At 47.6% G+C, this 20,648-nt stretch overlaps 1 protein-coding gene across 1 annotated transcript in view; it reads left to right on the top strand.

The window, feature by feature from the left end:
- Nucleotides 1-19,298: 19,298 nt before the first annotated feature.
- The window catches only part of Ppargc1b (PPARG coactivator 1 beta), a 109,926-nt gene continuing 108,576 nt past the window's right edge, over nt 19,299-20,648 (top strand). Inside the window, 1 exon segment of the mRNA XM_005074679.4 lies at nt 19,299-19,622. Within this exon segment, the coding sequence (XP_005074736.1) occupies nt 19,545-19,622 (78 nt within the window). The 5' untranslated portion in view covers nt 19,299-19,544.

Raw genomic sequence — 20,648 nt, forward strand, 5'->3', positions numbered from 1 at the left:
GTGTTCAGGCCTTAGCCTACCCTTGTAGACTCTCCCTTGTCCCCCAAGCTTTCCTCCACTTACAGCCCTGGGGAGCTCCTGATGCCTGGATAGGCTAGAGGCCTTACTTTGCTACTCTATTAACTTTTTAAAAATACTTCCTGACATCAAGGTCTGACTTGAAGGCTCCAACTCCAGGAGTGTGTTGTTTAATTTCTATAGATTTGTGGGCTCCTCAAATCTCTTCGTTCATTTCTAGTTTCTCTCCACAGTTATCAGAGAATACATGTTATATACTTTGAACCCTTTCAGTTATTGAATTCTCCTTTATGGCCTAGCACTCAGTGTATACTGTAAAACGTTCCATGTGCTCCAGACAAGACTGTGTGTTCTGCCAGGTGTGGTGGAGCACGGGCACGCCTTTCATCCCACTACTTGGAAGGCAGAGACAGGCAGATCTCTGAGTTCGAGACCAGCCTGGTCTACAGACTGAGTTCTGTGACAGGCCAGGGTACACAGAGGCGCCCTGTCACAAAACCAAAACCAAAACCACAGAGGATATGTGCTGGGTTCTACTTTTGTCCATCGGTGTGGTGCATAGATGTTTTTGAGGTCTGTGGAGTTCACAGCATCCGTCAAGAATCCTGCTTCCTTGTTGCTTTTCTGCACCTCCATGAAGTAGTAAGCAAATTGCTCCTTTTATGTCACTGTCATTTAGAGGTTAGCTTTGCAGGCCTACCTACCCCATTTGACCAGGTCCCGAGTTTAATCCTGTGTCTCTGTGTGCATACATATGTGTATTCATATATGTGCAGGGGCATATGAGTGCCTGTACATGCATGCCTGTGCACATATGTGTAGCAGCCAGAGGTCAACATCAGATGTTGTTCTCAAGCAATGTCCACTCCCTTTCCCTTTTGGGGGCCAGGACCTCTCAAAGGCCTGGAACTTCAGCCGACCAGCCAGCAAGAACCAACGATCGCATGTCTCTGTCTCCACAACACGGGAATAGCAAGTGTGCACCCCGACAGTCAGCTTTTTAGTTTTCCTTTATAAATGTGAGTCTGGAGGCTGAACTTGGGTATTGTGCTTATAAAGCAAGCACTTCCCCAGCTATGCTGGTTAGTTTTTCAACTTGACACAAGCCAGAGTCACTTGGGAAGGAGGAACTTTTTAAGGAATTATCTCCACTGGACTGACCCTTGGACATGCCTGTGGGCATTTTCTTGATTAATGACTGATGTGGGAGGGCCCGGCCCACTGGGGGTGGTGCCACCCCCGGGAAAGTGGTCCTGGGTTGCATAAGAAATCAAACTGAACAAAACGTGAGGACAAGCCAGTAAGCAGCAGTCCTTCAGAAACGCTGCTTCAGTTTCTGACTCCTGGTTCCGGCTTTGAGTTCCTACCCTGACTTCCTCCATGATGAACTACAACCCGTAAACTGAAATAAACCCTTCCCTCCCCGAGATGCTTTGGGTCATGGTGTTGTAGTCACAACAGAAGCCAAGCTAGCACTTGAAGTGAGTGATCTCCCCAGCCCTCCAAAGCTAATCCTTTTTGTATGGACAGAGTCCCCATGCTTCTGAGGGCTCCATGCCTAAACTTCCCTGGGCACATAACTAACTCTTTAGAGGAGTTCTGGATGAGTCGATCCGACTCCCACTCAACCACGCCAGTGTCAGCCTCTCCCATTTTTGACAGAGCCCCTGCTCTGTGTAGCCCAGGTTAGCCTTGAATTGGCAATCTCTCTACTTCAGCTTTGAGAGTGCTGGGATTACGGTGGTCCCACCACACTTAGCCCTTCCCTTCCTGTTTCCCCCTTTCTCTTGCTGCCTTTTTTCTTCTTTCCCACACACCACTAGCTTCCATCCAGCCTCAGCCATTCATTTGTTCCTTTTAGCTTCCTTCTCCATCCAGCCACTCATTGTGCCTTCCCTCCAACCATTGTTCCTTCTACTCACCACCGACCTCCCTGCTCCTCCCTCCCTCCCTTCACCCCCCTCCCCCTCCTCTTGCCACTCCCTTTCCTGTCTCCCCTTTATCTACCCATCCATGTCAAACAGACTCAAACAACCTAAAGCACTGGAGCTCAAAGCGAGCTTGTCGAGAAAGGTCTTGTGGCGAGCTGGAGCAGAGGACCCTGGTTTCCAGGCCCCACTTCCCACCCTGGAATCTCCAGGGTCGCTAAAGGTGTTTCTTCACTTAAAATTGTTCATCCGGTACCTGGCATGTTCGATGCACAGGGCTGGGCTCTGTGGGGGTTAGGGTGGGGAGACCTGTTCTTCACAGGGCCAGAGACTGGCACAACCACAGCCCAGTGGCCTGCAGTTTCGAGAGTTCCAGGAGGGACTTTGGAATGGCTTTGTGGGAACGTCAATGCTTGGTTGGGCCTTAAAGGACAAGCCTTTTGCTTGGCAGTGGTGGCACATGCCAGCATTCCGGAGGCAGAGGCATGCCTGTCTCTGTGAGTTCGAGGCCAGCCTGGTCTACAGAGCAAGTTCTAGGACAGCTAGGGCTGTTATACAGAGAACTGTCTCAAAAAACAAAACAAACAAAACCAAAAATAAAGGACAAGCACTGGGGGGCCTGTGTCAGAATCAAATGTGAAAATGTCACAGAGAAGCACAGAAGTTTATGGTTACGATAGCCTGATGAAAATAATTTAGACTAATTACAATGATTTCAAAATGATTTAGACTGATTACCATTGCCCAAAGCAGAGGCAAGAGTCTGTGTAGGCTTTAAGATTGCCGGCCCGTTTTCTATAGCGGGAACCCCATACCCAGAGTAACCAGGTGAGTTGGAGGAGTCCTGCAGAGTGAGGGCTTGGAGGGCAGACCAACTTTCCCTAAGACCTGCTGTTTCTTTGTCACTACATGTTCATCTGTGGAAGAAGGGTGTAGCTAAAAGACGGTTGGGTGAAGCGACATGTGTGTAGGTGGGTGGCACATGTCGTGGGCGACTCTGTCTGTGCAGGGGAAAGGCACTGGGCAGTGGGGAGACGAATTCACATTTTCCTCTAGAAAAGATGCTTTTGTCTACTGTGAAATAGCCAAATGTTTAACCGTAAGAAAATTACTTGGTCTTCCTTAGCCTTTCATTTTTAGATAAGACCTCTCAGTATTATAAAGAGAAAGTAAAAATCTGTCAAGAGAAAGGTCTTTAGATTTATGAAATTCAAGTAGAAGCCGCAGAGATGTTCACTTTAAGTGTTGTTTATCAGGTAGACTCCAGGGCCAGAGGATATAGCTCAGTCGATAGAGTGGTTGCCCAGCATGCCAAAGCCCTGTCTGGATACCATATAGAGACAGGTATGGTCTTAACACACCTGTAATTCCAGCACTCAGTAGTAGAGCCAAGAGGATCAGAAGTTCGAGGCTGGCTGTTGCCTCTTCCTTTGGTTTTCCCTCTTCTCTGGAGGCTGTACTTTGCTATCTTGCTTGCTAAAAATAAACCTTGACTACATGCTCACTCTAAAAAATAAATTCAAGATAATTCTCAACTATCTATTAAGTTTGAGGCCAACCTGGTCTACATGGAAAGTGTTAGTCTGGCTGGGATAACTCAGTGAGATTCTGTCTCAAAAACAAAACAACAATAAAACAAATGAAAAATTTAAAAATAGAATGTTTAAGAGACTTGTTGGATGATGACCAACAAAGTCTTCAGGAAAATGTCTTAGTGTCTGCCAGCACATGGGTTACTACACGTTTCTAGAGGGTGAATTGAAGCATGGAGACTGCCAGCACGTGGGATACTACACGTTTCTAGAGGGTGAATTGAAGCATGGAGACTGGCCCCAACTAGAGAGAACCCTTGGGTATCCAATCTCATCAGAGTAGCAGAATGTAGACGGGGTTATAATGATCTGAAAAGAAGGTCACAATACATTGTGACACAAAATAATCGGATGCAGAAGAGGTGGGACAATGCCAACCGTATGTTAATAAAACAGAAAAACACTCGCTCATCGTCTCTCGGTGGCAAATCCAGGGGGTTCCCCTTTGATTATTCATGCTTTGTGCTTCCCTTTGCTTGATCCGAGTCTACTGCTTGTAAAATTAAAAATGATGGGAGAGGCTGGATGCGCTTGAACTGAACTTAACTGGATCTGACCAGTTGCTAAAGAAACTGAGCTAGAGGTCAAGCAACACTGTCAAGGTCAAGCGAGCCCCAGTGGTGCATTGATTTATGGGCAGTTCCGTGACTTTTCCACTTGAGCAGGAGAAAACACCTCCCTGGCAGTGTGTTGAGGGGGCTCTGATAGAGCCCCAGCTCTGAAAGGATGGGCCTTGCTGTCAACCCCCTACCTTCTCCCTCATTCCCCTTGGCTGTTCACAGAAGACAACGTGGGGGTGGGGTGGGAAGCCCCTAGCTGGGTGTTCTGTCCCTCTTCTCCCATTTCAAAGGATGCTCACTCACCAGGATTCTTTTGCACCTGAGGTCAGTACCATGACCATGGGGCTGCTTTAGGCAGAGTCTTCCCAGCAAAATGAGCAGTGGAGCCTCCTGCAGATTGAGCCAGTATAATCTGTGACTCTCATGTGCAGATAACAATTTTTGTAAAGGTGTCTGTTGTGTGATAAGGCACATGAAGGCAGAGACAGATGCAGAAAATAATAACCAAGGAACCGAAAGAGCCCTTAGAGATCACCTGACTGGTGACCAATGACCTGGGAAACTGAGGCATGTGTTATCCAGTCAGGGCCAGAAACCAGGGGACTTTTGTTTCTTAACAATTTCTTCATTCTACTCTTTTATGCTCCTCCTTCTTCCTGCTCAGCCCATGGGATACCACACATCCCGAGCTGAGGTGTGTTACATAGGGACAGCCCCGGAGCCATCCTGAGGACTCTCTCTGGACTGTCATATGAGCCCACGAGGCACCACGCAAGAATGTTGAGGTAGGAGTGCATGGAGAAGGATCTAGATTTCATGGTGCAACCTCAACCTTCTCACTGCTGTGTGTAGAGGGAACCAGAGGCAGTTAGAGCATCCTCAAGGAGATCACCGAGGAGGCTGATGTGGCTGCTCAAGTAACAGGCAGTGGGCCTTGCTGGAAGCAGTAGCAGCAGACACGGAGGTCACCAGTGGTAGTCTCCATGACTTCCTTGAGTCACGTCCATCTCTTCCTTTGCCACCAAGTCAGTAGCCACCAATACAATACCTGGCTTGGGCTTGCATTTGGTAGGATTCTTTTAGGTGGGGTTGTAGAGGGACCCAACTTAAACCAGTGCATGCTGAATTCTGTTGTGTAGAGCCAGGCATGTGGCAGGTGTTTGGTGAATGAATGAATGTAGGAGTCAATGGCTCTTGGCTTCTGGACCATTGTTCTTTCTTTCTTTTTTTTTTTTTTGTTTTTCGAGACAGGGTTTCTCTGTGGCTTTGGAGGCTGTCCTGGAACTCACTCTGTAGACCAAGCTGGTCTCGAACTCACAGAGATCCGCCTGCCTCTGCCTCCCGAGTGCTGGGATTAAAGGCGTGCGCCGCCAACGCCCGGCCCATTGTTCTTTCTACTGCACAAAATACTGGCTTTATGCCCAAGTGCCTTCGACCAGAATGTTTTTAAAGGCCAGCTATTCTCATTTGTGCCCAATTCAGGAATCCCCTGTATGATGTACTTGGCAAATATCCATTCAGACTGTCTTTGGAATTCTCCTGAGACAGGAGCATTGTCTTAAAGAGGAATTCAGGGTTGGTGAAATGGTTCATTAGGTGAAGGTTACTTGCTACCAGGACTGACAACCTCAGTTCCGTCCCTGAGACACAAGGAGAGAATCAACTCCTGAAGGCTGTCTTTTGACCTCCACGAGCACACCCAACCCACATATATCTGCAAAATAAACAAATGTAATGAAAATTTAAAACAATTCATCTATAAAAACAAAGCAGCAAACATGTACTATATGTATTTTAAACATGAGTTCAACCTGCGTCCAATAAGATGCATGTGATTTGCTGCCTTGTTGTTTGACAAGACTGAACAGTCACACAATGCAGTTTTAGAATATTTCCATCACATGAGAGATTCCTTGTGCTACTTGGCAGTCAGTCTGCTCTTTTATGTGTTTATTGTTTTGTTACCATAGCATTGCTTTTTCTAAAAGTTCATTTAAATAGGATTATACACTCTATAGTCCTCGGGTTCTGGCATATTGCACTCAGTGTATTTGAGATTCACTTGTGCTGTTGCATGTATGTTGATAGTATGTGGTTCTACTATTGCAGGATAGTATTTAACTGAATGGACAGGCCACAGTTTGTCTACTCATTCACCAGATGAAGGACTGGCTTCCAATTTTTGATTGTGCTTAATAGGGCAGCTATGAAAATTCTCACACATGTATCTTTATGTAGACATTGTTTTAGTTTGCTTCCATAAATACCTAACATGGGATTTCTGTGTCATATAGAAGATATACATTTAATTTTATTAAAAGCTGCCAAACTATTTTCCAAAAGCATTTATAGCATATCTCATTCCTACATATGTGGCAGGAGAGTTCAAGTTGCTGCACAATATCACAACCAAGTATCGCCAGTACACAGTTGTACTCATCCGGAAATATACAATGTCATACTATGCTTTTTTAAATGTACTTATATGCCATTCATATGCTGTATGCTGTAGTTATGTGTACATGTGTGCACGTGTGTGTTTGGAGGTCTGGGAGTAAAAAAACGGGGTCTCACTCATGCATGCCAGGCAAGTGTTACCACTGAACCATATTCCCAACCCTAAGGATAGCTATAAAATTGTAACAGAGGCTTTTCTGTCCTGCAGCCATTTCCAAACAATCACTTAGAAGCTTAATATTAATTATAAATGGTTGGCCAATGGTTCAGGCTTATTATTAACTAGCTCTTACATTTAAATTAACCCATTTATATTAATCTAAGTATTGCTATGACGATGGTGTTACCGGTCTACTGGCATGTTGTTCCTTGGGTGGCTGGATGGCATCTCCCAGACTCCACCCTTCTTCTCCTTTATCCCTTCTTGGATTTCCCTCCTGGCACTATCCTGCTTTGCCAAAGCCCAAAACAGCTTTATTTATCAACCAGTGAGAGCAACACATATTCACAGCACACAGAAAGCCAGCCCACATCATACAATAGTACCCTTTTCTGTTAGAAATGTCTGAGTTCAGCTAGTCCCAGTGTAATTCCAACACTTGGGAGGTGGAGACAGGGGGTCAACCTTGACCTCATAATAACTGTGAAGCCTAGGCTACATGAAACACTGCCTCAAAACAATAGAAGGGAGAGAGGGAGGGAGGAAAGGAGATAAGGAAGGAAGGAAAGAAGCAAGGAAGGATGGAAGTAAGGGAGGGAGGGAGGGAAGAAGGGAGGGAGGAAGGAAGGAAGAGAGGAAGGAAATTTTCAATCTGCATCTGGGTATACAAGTACACTTACCTATAATCCCTGCACTATAGGCCAGCCTGGACTGCATGAGACACTGCCTGAAAATAAATGAATAGGCCAATGAGATGGATGGCTCAGCAAGTAAAGGTTTTACCACTCAATCCCTAGGACTTCAGTTCAATCACTAAGGAAAAAAAAAAAAAAAGGAAACCAGGTTCACAGTTATTATCCCTTTGGTTTCCACGTGCGCAGATGGGGACACTCCCCCATCAACTTACACACCCTCACTACTTACAATAATAAGAAATAGAGTTTAAAAATAAGTAAGTAATAAATGAACAACAAGAAAAAAGTCCTTAAGTCGCTCTGACTATTGGTCTGTTTCAGGCGACACTGTTTGCAGACCACTTTCTCTGTCCCACACCCTGGACTAGCTGATGAGCGGCCTGGATACTGACAGTGCTAGTCTGGCTGTTGTCACTTCCTGGTGGGGAATGGATACTTTAAACATTTTCTCTCAGTGTTTAGATGAAGGGGAGAGTAGGGAAAAGCATCCACCTAGCCAAGGGTGATGGTGGGCAGTGGAGGCTGGGGTGTGACTCACCCATGCTGGCCATTTGCTCATTGAATGCTCAACCGGCATCCTCTAGGAACTGGGCAGTATTTCATAGTGGACCTCCATGACCAACACAAATAACACCACTAGGAGCAACACATTTGCTTCCTTTCCTGGGGTCAACTTGTTTGTTTGTTTGTTTTTAGATCTACATATTGAATTGCTTAGATCTAAGGACACCTAGACAGGTTTCTGTTGCTTGCAAATGTTGCATAAGTGTACACGGACACTTGGGTACCTCACCTGAGCTGCATGATCAATGAGAGAGGTCAGGATTACTGACATTGAATCTGAGAGTCTGGGAGCTAAGATATGGCCCAAGGGCACCGAAAGTAGATGTCTGCATTTAGATCTTGGACCTTTGAGTTCAACTCCTACATTGAGTTGTCTAAGTACCGCTGGTATGTCTTTAGTACAATTTTAGGATTAAAGTACTAACCCGAATCAGTTAAAATTAAGGTCCAAGGGATTATGGTTTGGATTATTACCCAGGCTTTTTAAGAAATCTACTGAATTTGTGCTTTGGCCTAGGAGAATGCCTGGGGCTCAGTGGGGAGAGCTCAGGGTGAGTCAATGCCCAAGCTGAGGTTTCCTGACTGTGGCTGTGAGAGCAATGTCTCTGGGTGCGTTTCAATTGTTTAATCAATCCCTGTTTATTTACTGAGCTCACGAGCTCCGGGAGCAGTACGTCCTGCTCCAGGCCAACATCTCAACTCTGTCATTAACAACCTTCCAAGCCTCAGTGTCCCATCTGTGAAGTGAGGAAGAATATAGCAGAACCACCACAAGCACCAACGGATGTCTGGGAAACCGTCCCCTTGACTGCTGCACTTCACTGTTTACTCAATTATGAAGAAATACAAGCGCTTAGCTCCTGGATGTCTCTATAGTATCAGTGGGCAAATTACATGAGGGCTGATTTTTCTGTTTAGCCATTTCACTAAATAGAAGATTTTTTTTATAATGAAGATCAAATAAAAGGAAATTTTAGCAGAGAACATGATCTCTAAAATCTAACCTCAAATATATTGTTCCTATTTTTCCATCTTTTTTTTTAACTCAAAAGTTCACCCTAACTTGGGAATTTCATTAAACTCATTTATTATTAAGAAATTGACAACATTAAGAGTGGATTGGCACTGGGTGTTAGTGGCACACACCTTTAATCCCAGCACTCAGGAGGCAGAGGCAGGCGGATCTCAGTGAGTTCGAGACCAGCCTGGTCTACAAAAGCTAGTTCCAGGATAGCCTCCAAAACAATACAGAGAAACCCTGTCTCAAACACCCCTCCCCCCAAAAAAAAGAGTACTTTGAGGTGGGGAACTTAAAAAAAAAAAACAAGATCTTACTCTGTAGCTCTGGCTGTTCTGGAACTGGATAGGTAGACCTGGCTGTCCTTGAACTCACATGTTTCAGTTTACCTCTGCTTCCATAATGCTTGAGACTAGAGGGGTGTGCCACCAAGCCTAAGAGATTACTTTTTTTTCTCTAGTTTCTCAAGAAAGGGTTTCTCTGTGTAACAGTCGTGGCTGTCCTGGAACTCGCTTTGTAGACCAGGCTGGCCTGGAACTCACAGAGCTCCACCTGCCTCTGCCTACTGACACGATAGCCGACTTTATTTGTTTTAAATTTGCTGTAGTCTTCTTACTCTCAGTTAAATTGTTAGTTGTGGCCCCTGTCACACTTCTTATTTAGTAATACGAGTCTCTTTGTTTGTTCAGAGGTTTAGTCTATCATTGTCATGGTGACATACAGGCACACATGGTCCTGGAGAAGGAGCTGAGAGTTCTTGCATCCTGACTCAAAGGCAACAGGAAGTGGTCTAAGACACTAGGCTTGAACATACATGAGACCTCAAAGCCCGCCTCCACAGTGGCACACTTCCTCCAACACAGCAAGACCTACTCTAGCAAAACCACACCTCCTAATAGTTCCACTCCCCTTGGGGGCATTTTCTTTCAAACCTACCACACAGTCTTTGTTCACAAACCATGATTTGTATAAACCCTTTCAACCCCTGGATTCAGAAGGCATGTAACTGAATTCTGGCCAATCAGAACAGGGACTGGCTAAGCAATGAGCTTTTGTACCAGACTGAAACAATCGGTGAACTTAGACTTGTGGGGGGACAGCCCAGAGTCAGGGGGGGGCAGCCCAGAGTGGGAGGACAACCCAGAGGGTCCCTTTGTTACATTGCTAAGAGGATTGGACCTGGACCCGGAACAAAACACCTGGACATCCAGGGTAGAGACCCCAGAGAAGAACAGCTGAGAAGTGAGCAAGCATCCACTCTTCCTGACAGTTCCCTTTTGGTGTGCTTGTTACGGCGACCAGTAAGTTACCCATGGGAGCCACTTTGCATAGTTTCCTGCTCACTGCCATGGAAGAAGTCATAGCTAACACTGTCACACTCAATGTAGCAGTGCCCAGCACAGAGAAGGCTGTTTACATCGGGATGATGAGCGAACTCCAAATAATGCAGCATGGTTAGTGCTCACTAGACTCCTCTGTGCGATCTGCCTTGACTGTGTGTTAGAAGACCAAAGTTCATTGTAAGTATCTCACAGGCCTTTGAGGGTTTAAGAAGTAAAGGAACTCATCCATTCTCATTATTTTCTTAACCAACTTTGCATATTCTTTTATTTTCCAAGTTTGCATATTCTTTAGTAATATGGCTGGGACTAAATTACCATCTGGAGAAAACAAATCTAGTAACACAAGGGATCCATAGTTAGTTACAAAGCAAGCTGATGACACATTAACATGGGGCATGTGAGTGTCACAGCACTTGTGTGTAGGTCACAAGAAAACTTGCGGAAGTAAGTTCTCTCTTTCCACCACATGGGTTCTAGGGATTAGGTATAATTTAAAACCGTTTACAATTTAAAAGTAAAACAATGAAATGAAGGTGGATGCCTCCTTTCAACTTGCACCCCACCTCCCCAGTCTCCATCCCCCAACCTGGGGCCAATTGTCTGTAGGTTTCTTGAGGAAGCTGGAGACAGGCCAGAACATACTGTGCCATCCTCTGCTGCACTGAGGACCCAGCATGCTTTGTTCCTCATGATGGCGTGTCAAGCCTGGAGGCCATGCTTTCCCTCTGAATCCCGTAGTCCTCTTGGCTGCTCTAGAACTGAGGAGATTCCTCTTCATATAAAACACTCCTGGGGTGGCCTAGTGACCTGAATTCTCCTCTCAGCATCCTGACTCCAGCTGCCTTTGCTGCCAAACTATGCACGGTCCAAATGACTTCTCCCACAAACAGGAGTTAGGACATCTCACTGCGGCTGAGGCCCTGGAGAGATGCCTGAGGCTGGTACAGTTCAAGACCATCAGGGTTAGAGTGGAGTCTCCAAGGAGAAGAGAGATTTGTCTTAAGTGGCCCTCATCCCTTCCAGCTTCCAGTGAAGATCTCATTATCTCTTCTGATGTGTCTGGTGACTCCTCACCCCTGCACATTGTGGAACCCAGAACCTTGAAATACCTGACAGCAAAGGCTAAAAATGGCCACTATTTGTGGGCCCATAGCATGGTGCCCGTCACCCGTCAGGTTGTGCACATTTTGTTGAATCAAAGTATAAATAAACATCGTGCTGTAGTTTCCCTGTCTTTTGAATCAGACTTAAGTTCTCCTAAAGGACCATTGTTAATTACTTAGAGCAGTAAGTACTGAGTTCAAAGTCTTCTAAAAATAAACTTGATCCACACAAAACTCTAGGACAAGTTGGAGACAAAGGATAATCTTCAAGGAGTGATTTCCCCAAGACCCCAAAGCCAGCAAATGACAGAGCCCTGGGATATCCTTTTTGTCTGACACTTTATTTCATATATATGAATATACACATATCAAACTGAATGTAAATTATATTGCCTTTTAATGCTTAATTTATTTTTACTTAGTGGTTTACTTTTATTTAATGATTTATTTTTATATGCACTGATGTTTTGCCTGCATGTATTTATGTATGAATGTGTTGTGCCCTGGAACTAGAGTTTCAGACACTTGTGAATTGTCATGCGGGTGCTGGGAATTGAACCTGGGTTTTCTGGAAGAGCAGCCAGTGCTCTTTTTTTTTTTGTTTTGTTTTTTGAGACAGGGTTTCTCTGTAGCTTTGGAGACTGTCCTGGAACTCACTTTGTAGACCAGGCTGACCTCGAACTCACAGAGATCCGCCTGCCTCTGCCTCCCGAGTGCTGGGACTAAAGGCGTGCGCCACCAACGCCCGGCGCAGCCAGTGCTCTTAACCACTGGACCATCTCTCCAGCCCCACTATATTGTGTGGTGCTATTCTGATTATACATATATCATTCTAATATTTATATAAATATAGATATATGTATGTATGCATTTAGGTTTATTTGTTTGTTGTTTTTTTGAGACAGGGTATCTCTATGCAACAGCCTATACTGTCCTGGAACTCACTTTGTAGATCAGGCTGGCCTGAAACTCACAGAGATCCATTTGCCTCTCTCTTCCGAGTACCCAAATCAAAGGTGTATGCCACCATGCCCAGCTGTATTTTTTATTGCAACAAGATCTCTCTAAGTAGCTCTGGCTATCCTGAAATTTGCTATTTAGACTAGGCTAGTCTTTTTTTTTTTTTTTTTTTTTTTTTTTTGGTTTTTCGAGACAGGATTTCTCTGTGGCTTTGGAGGCTGTCCTGGAACTCGCTCGGTAGACCAGGCTGGTCTCGAACTCACAGTGATCCGCCTGCCTCTGCCTCCCGAGTGCTGGGATTAAAGGCGTGCGCCACCAACGCCCGGCTAGACTAGGCTAGTCTTAAACTCAAAGAGATCTTCCTGTCTCTGCCTCCTGACTGCTGCTATTAAAGGTGTGCACCACCACGCCCTGCTGGTATAAAGTACATATTAAATAATAACCTAAGAAAGGTACTACATCTTTTGGGCCTCTGTTTCTTCACCTATTAAATGGGCCTGGGGAGAATCCTGCTGAAGACTCTTGCCCTGTAAACAGATAAGAGAAAGCAAGTTTCTGCTTCTTCCACATTTCTCTACCCCCATTTTCTGCTTTGTTTGCTCATTTGTTTGTTCTGAGAATGAGGGTTGATGGAGCACAGACAGCCTTTGCAAAGCTAAGAAGCTCAAGGGCGCTTAACCCTGCTCAACTGCTGTTGTCGTTCGTTGCACATGAAAGAACACGAATTGCTGTTTCCTTCAAATGTACCCATGAAGCCACAGAGTACCCCTGTCAGAAGACAAGGGCATCATCAAACACAATTTGGGCCTTGATCATCTTGGACCTTCAAGTAAGTGGCGGAGGCCCCCACCTGCAACCCTAAGACTGTCAAATGAAATCGTCTAGGTGATTTCTGGAACCCAGCTTCCAGTCCCTGCCACAAAGGGCTTTGTGATCCAGGTGACATCCTTTGTCCCTCTACAGTTATGAAGTTCTGTCACTCAATGGAAGATAATGGTGGCAGTTGCTGTCCTGGCTTCCTTCAGTGAGGGACTATAATGTGGAAGTGAAGCCAAATGAACCTTCTCCTCCCCTGTTTGCTTTTGGTCATGGAGTCAATAAAAACCCTAATACGGGAATTGTTACCAGGAGTGGGGTATTTATGCGACAGATGTGACTATGTTTTCTTGGAAGGATTTTGGAACTTCAGGCTAGAAAAGTCATTGACTGTTGAGAGCTCAATGGACTGTTTTGTTGGAGCTTTGAAGGTAAGAATATTGAAGGCAATGCAGACAATGCAGACCTGGCTTGTGAGGTTTCAGAGGGGAGTCTGAGAGTCTCTCAGTGACTTTATCAGGACTTTTTTGCTATTTTGAGTTAATAATCTGTGGCTCTGGTTATCTGGAGCTGAAGAATCTGCTGTGATTAACAAGATACCAGAACCACTGAAGTAAAACTTTTGCTTTACTGGGACTATTGATGCTGGTCAGCTAGAGCTGCGAAATCAGTGGTGTACAGGAATAGATCAGCGTCATTGAGGTAAAATCTTCTGGGAAGTGTTTCCTCAGAGTCTGCACACACAAGTTGTGTTCAGAGGTGGCCAAGGTTGTAACTTGTGTTTGCAGCCAAACTTGGTCACGTATTAAGAGTCTCCCAGGTGGTACTGGTTTTGAAGGCATGAAGGGACCGTGAAGAAGAGCTGAGGTCTGGCATAGTGAGAGGCCAGGAGGGGCCATTGGTGAAGGTATAGCTGGAGTTAGTAGCGGAAGCCCCAGGAGAGGTTATTGGTGAAAGTACAGTTCAGTTGCAGCAGGAGACCTCCATGGCCTCTGTACCAGCTCCTGTCTCTGGGTTCCTGACTTAAAGTTTGAGTTCCTGTCCTGGCTTCTTTAATGGTGAATTACCACCTAGGAGTGTGAGTCAAATAAATGCATTTCTGCCCATGTTGCTCTTAGCCATGGTGTCTCATGCAACAACAGAAAACCTAACTAGTCAGGAACTTTTAGGATGAACTATACAAAGGTGCTGTTTTTAAAAAGTTCATCTTGGCCTGACCTCCTGTCTTGGGCACAGAAGCTGGGAAACTGAGCATCATGTGGATGTATGGCACCCTAGCTTCAGGCATAGGCTTATAGAGCTGTGGTGGGTGGGAACCCTCACTGCCTGTTAAGACTAATGTCCTCCCGCCACCACTGAACAATAGTTGGCTTAACAATTGTGTTGGCCCGTGTGTGGGCAGGGATGGCAGGTGCTCTATGTGCACTGGCTTATGTGTGCACCAGCTGCAGTAGCTGGTACAAGCGCAGGCGCTCATTAAACATCTGTTGAATGATGGACAGCAGAGCCACCCAGGGGAACCTGTTAAATCTGGGTCCACTTCAGATCTGCTGAATCGAAACCTCTGGTGACAGAGCCCAGGTGACTGCCATGTCCTCAAGAGTCTGGGAAGCACAGCTGCAGTGTCTGAATAGATCTTTCTCCTATTATCAGAAGAAGAAATGCTGATGTTTTCACTTTGAGCATTTGTGGGTAGAGACTAAAAACTATTCAAATCCAGTCGCATAGGTTCCTTTTACTCAGGCCATATCCGAGGAGCCTGGAGTGCTCTTGGCTTTGGGCTGGGTTGGATATGCACCACACCCACTTTCGCTACTTTCAAGGGAGGCAAGGCCAATAAAGAGGCAGAGGAGGTAGAAGCTGGGCTGCATGAAGTCCAACTCTGACAGTATTATTGCCCTTCCCTTGAAAATCATAAACTAAGAAGTGTGCCACCGTTCTGGCTTCCTCCAGGGGGCCAGCTGCTGGGAGCTACTTCTTATTCCCTTCTTGGGGATGTGTCTTGGACCTGGTACATACCTAGCCTTGGTCTCAGCTGGACCTCTAGCTAATTGGTGTGGAGTTAACCAGACCACTCATTCCCTTTTGCAATGAATCCTGGGGATTTAGCCTAGGACCTCCTGTGTACTGGGCAAATGTTCCACCCCTGAGCTAGAGCCCCGGTGTTAACCCCTTTTAAGCTTTCATTTCCCCAAGGGTAAATTCATCCTATTGAAGGCTGTGGGAAGGATTAGAGATGACATAGCTCAGATGCATGGAAAAGCTGGTAGGTTTGGCCTGAGAATGAGAAGCTAACAGTACATTTGGGTCAGAGACCACACAGTTTCAACCAGCAACTTTTTCATTAGCCAGGCAGAAGCCCAGCAAACAGCAGGAAATGATCTGCCACCGTGGGTATCTTGAGGACTTTTCTTGTCTTCTCTTTTGAGAGGAGGTCTCTCTATGTAACCTTGGGTGGCCTAAGACTTCCTTTGCTGCCCTGCCTAGGCCTCCTGAGTTCCCTGGGGTTACAGGTATGAATTATCACACAATGTACTTGATGGCTTTCTCAAGGAAGAACTCCCCACTCCTGCAAGGAGGCAGGAGGGTCATGGGTGGAGACTGTGAGTGTCTCCAAGGACAAAAAACTCCTGAAAAGCAAGCTGAGCGTCTTAGGTGAAGATTCACCCTAATGTCTTGGCAGCTCCAACCTAATCAGAGGATGCATAGACAGTGATAAAGTCCTCAGTGCTGGGCAATGGGTAGTATTTCTAACAATGCCAGAGTTTTAAAAGCAAAGTATCTGACAAATGGGGAACCAGCATAGAGACCAAACTAGACTCCCTTAATATAGGTGACAGTGGTGTGACTGAGACAATATATGAGGCCACTGGCAGTGTGTCCAAGATCTAACACTAACTCACAAACTGACTTAGTGGAGGCCGTTCTACATGGAGAGATACCTTGTCCAGCCTAGACACAGGGGTGTGTGGGGTGGGGCAGTGCCTTGCCCCTCCCTCAGTGAGATGATGGAACACACTTAGTAGACTTTCTAGGGGAGGCCTTACCCTCTCTGAGGAGCAGATGGGAGGTAGGGGGGAGTGGGGGTTGTGGGAAGAGAGGAGGAAGGAGCAACTGGGATTGGAATGTAAAAAATAAATTAATAAAAAATTAATAAAAAACCCACAACAAATTAAAAAAATGAGTCTTTAGCAAGGCACTGAGAGGTACAGTCACTCTGCACGGCCATGGCCAGGGACGGCTGGCTGGGGAGGAGACCCAGTCTATTTCTTGGGCTATAAAAGGCACAACACCAAAGGGCCAGACTAATTGGGGACAGTTCTGGAAACCATTTCACAGGACTCCTATTGGTCCAGCAGCAGCCCTAGGTGTACTCAAGTCCTCAGTGATAATGAGGATGATAAAGAAGGTGATGGGCGCCGGGCGTTGGTGGCGCACGCCTTTAATCCCAGCACTCGGGAGGCAGAGGCAGGCGGATCTCTGTGAGTTCGAGACCAGCCTGGACTACCGAGCGAGTTCCAGGACAGCCTCCAAAGCCACAGAGAACCCTGTCTCAAAAACCAAAAAAAAAAAAAAAAAAAAAAAAAAAAAAGAAGGTGATGGGCACTTCTTGTCTGCTGGACCAGGGCCAAGCAATTTATTTTACACACATTGTTTCCCTTGACACTTACAAGGGCCTACATGGAATTGCACCATTGCTATTCCCCATTTTGTAGATGAGGAAACTGAGGCTCAGAGAGGTGACTCTTGTTTTTTGTTGTTGTTTTGATTTTGTAAGACAGGGCCTCATGTAGCCCAGGCTGGCCTTAAACTTGCTATGGAGTCAAAGGTGATCTGTTGTAGGGCCTCATGTAGCCCAGGCTGGTCTCAAACTTGCTACTGTAGCCAAAGGCTAAAATCAGATAAAGATACAATTTTAATTTTTGCTTTATATGTGTGGGTATTTTCCCTTCATGTATGTTTGTGCACCATGTGTGATCTTTCTGTTTTTATCTCCCCAGTACTGGGATTATAATTTATGCTACAATACCCAGTTTTACTTGGTTTTTTTTGTTTGTTTGTTTGTTTTTCGAGACAGGGTTTCTCTGTATTGTTTTGGAGGCTGTCCTGGAATTCGTTCTGTAGACCAGGCTGGCCTCGAACTCACAGAGATCCACCTGTCTCTGCCTCCCAAGTGCTGGGATCAAAGGCGTGCACCACCAACGCCCGGCTTTTACTTGGTTTTATGGAACCTGGAACTTCATGCATGATAGGCAAATCATTGTATCAAGTGAATTGTGTTCCCAGCCCTTGTTTCCTTTTTTAAGGCAGCATCTCATGTAGTCCAGTCTGTCCTATAATTCCTTATATAGCCAAGGATGACTTTGAACTCCTGACCCTGCTGTCTCCACTTCCCGAGGGTTAGATCACAGGCCTGCACCGTCATGCTTGCCTCTCCCTTTTACTTTTAGGTAACAGCGGCACATAGTTAGTTGGCACCAGGATTCAGACCTGAATGGAGTACGGAGTCTGTTCAAGTGTTGGAGGCAGGGTAAGTCATGCTGGCCAGTGCCTGTAAGGGTATTTTCTCCCAGCCAGCTTGGTACTCCCCCTGAGGTCAGGCTCTGTGCCAAGCACTTTACATACTTTATCTCTTGGTGTCTTCGTAACATCACTGTGAGTAAGTGATTTTACTATCCCCGTTTGTATAGATGACAGAACAGCCAAGGCCTAAGATCAGATGACTTCCTGGGGTTCAAAACCAGGCAGCGACACTGACTGAGATGCCCAGTACTGGAACAAGAGGCAGCATGGGCTGGACCTGAACTCAGGACTCCTCTGAGGCTTGCCTGTATGTTCTCTGTTGGCAGCATTGTTCCTTAAAAGCGTGCTGGCCTTAAGCCCAAAGAGTGAAATCACACCCTGCGGTTCTGGGAACCTCAGACTGGAGGAAGAAGGAAGCTGTTGCTGCGTGGCTCGTCTGAGCAGGTGTGCCAGGCTCTTTCCTTCTCTTGCTGGAAGGAGCCTTCTGGCCTGGCAGGGTGGGGCGACACTTGTCAGTACCCTGTGGGAGCAGGACGGCAGGCAGGTGTGCCCAATAAACAGGTCTGAGTCTTCCTGCTTTCCAGCCTTCATTCAGCCCCAGCAGGCCCCCCTCCCTCACGCACACACCTAGATGCCTGCTTGGCAAGCGGCGAAGCAATGAGAGTTCAAGGTTGAAGCCAGAAGGTTTGCTTCCTGGCTCTGGTTCAGGACTCTTTTGGTGTGCAGTCCTGACCTACAGTTCCCTCATTCGTATAGAGCGTGTGGTGGTGATGGCCCTGGGGTGGGGAGGCAAAACCCTCTAGCCTTTTCAATTAACACGTTATTTATTAAATACCTCTGGTGAGCCGGAGTAATAACCAAAGTGGGATTTAAGCCTGGTTTCGTGTGTCTTAGACTCTAGCATGGACAGATTGACAGAAGAAGCCAAGGTACAAGGGCTGCTGAGACACCTCCAGGGGAAAGGGTCGCATAGGATTTGGTTGGAAAGCCACAAATGGGATGGTGCTTACAAGGGTGATGGATAAGGATGCCCTAAAGAAGGTTCGTACTAAGAAAAGGGAAAAGGCCAATAGTCCTGGGGGGCTGGCAGAAGCCTAGCCAGTTCAAGACACTGTGGGCTGTGGTAAATGACATAATTGAAATTTTTTTCAAGGGAGGTTATTGTGTAGCGCTGGGGAGGTGAGATGGTTAGGCTTATCAGGAAATGGGTAAAAAACATGCCTCAAAGAAAACATACGAATGCCACCCTCTCCGAGAAGCCTTCTTTGATTTCTCAGCCTTTGACCTGTGCCTGCCTTCCTCCCTCTCTGGCCTTGCACTCTGGATAGAGAACTTAGGCCTCCGATGCTTTCTCTTTTGCTGCTGAAGCACACTGCGGCTTCAAACGCGGTTCTAAACCTCCCGGAGCCTCAGTTTCCCCAGCCGTGTAGAAGCAGGTTGTCAGGCAAGGGCCCGCCCAGCGCTAACGCAACGTGATTCGCTCTAGCAGTAAGGAGGGGGTGCCCGCATTGCTGCGCAGACACCGGGCTGCTGGCCCGGGCACAGCCACCTGGCTGCCGGCGCGGTTTTTTCCTGCGGGGGGCTCCGAGACCTGGTCGCCGCGACAGACTCAGAGCAGGGAAAGTGGGGGTGCGACCCCAGGCTCGCACGGCCCCGCCCCCGCAGCCAGCCGGCCTGCCGCAGCCGGGGGCCCGAGCTCCGCCCTCCACCCGCCCGCCAGGCTGCCTCCTCCCTCCTCCTCGCTCGCTCCCTCCCCCGGGCGGGCTCGGCGCTGACTCCGCCGCACGCTGCAGCCGCGGCTGGAAGATGGCGGGGAACGACTGCAGCGCGCTGCTGGATGAAGAGCTCTCGTCCTTCTTCCTCAACTATCTCTCTGACACGCAGGTACAGCCAGCTGGGAGCGCAGGCCAGGCACCAGGTTGCAGAGCCGCAGGGCTGCAGCCGCAGCTGCAGAGGCAGGAGCGCAGCGGTGGGCGCACCGGGGTGATCGGGGGGGTTCAGGCTGCAGAGCCCCCCTTCCACGTGCCTTGCGCTGCGCTCCGTTACAGGCATAGCGAGCTGCAGGTCGCCGGCGCATGCTGTAGCATTGGGAGACACAGCCATCCGGGAGGGTCTGGTCGGGGCTAACTGGAGTCTCCGGTTCCCCCACCGGCAAAGTTGAGGGGTACTGCGATTCCTTGAACAGCTAGAGTCTACCCAGGGTCGTAAGGACCCCTAAGGCTGCCTGTGGGTGCTATAGGCGCGTCCTCGGCGCCGAGCACTTGCTGCCGTACTTTCACGTGCACTTGTGGCGGGGGTATGGGAAGCTGTCCGCAGCCCTGGAGTCGCCTTGTTCTCCAGCATCGGGTACCCCAAGTACTGCCACTGGTTTTCCCGCAGTCCCCCACCTGCTCCCGCAGCGCAGAGTTTCCTGTCAGTTGCTGGCTAAGGGAATTAGGGGTCTGCGGGGCACGTGGACATGCGGGCGGAGATAGTGTCTATCAGCTTTCGCTATCCGGAGGAGACCCTTTAGGAAAGAGCAAGGCTGGATCGGGGCGGAAGGACCATCTGGGGGTTGCCTGGGTCCCCCTGCGGCGCGCGGCCCCGGCGCGCGCTCCACGATGCAGGGGGAAGGGAAGGTGAGGCGGCGTCCCGGGCTCTGGCTGAGCCTGGGAGCTTCACCGGCTTCACGCGCGTGACAGGAGTGTGCTTTGGTGTTCGGGAGGGAGGGCGAGAGAACCGCTGGCTTGGAGATCAAAATGGGGTTTGCTGCTGGGACAGACAGTTGCGGGAAAATGTGTGCACGCGGCGTGCGCGCCCCCACCTCCGCCGTTTTCCCCCGGCCCATGCCTGTTGCAAGCTTGAAGTTTGGCTCCTGAGTTAGGGCTTTTGCTCCCGGCTCCAGGCTGCTTGTCTCCAAGAGGCTGGGGA

The sequence above is a fragment of the Mesocricetus auratus genome, unplaced genomic scaffold (assembly GCF_017639785.1).
Source record: "Mesocricetus auratus isolate SY011 unplaced genomic scaffold, BCM_Maur_2.0 Super-Scaffold_6730, whole genome shotgun sequence".
Classification (NCBI taxonomy): Eukaryota; Metazoa; Chordata; class Mammalia; order Rodentia; family Cricetidae; genus Mesocricetus; species Mesocricetus auratus.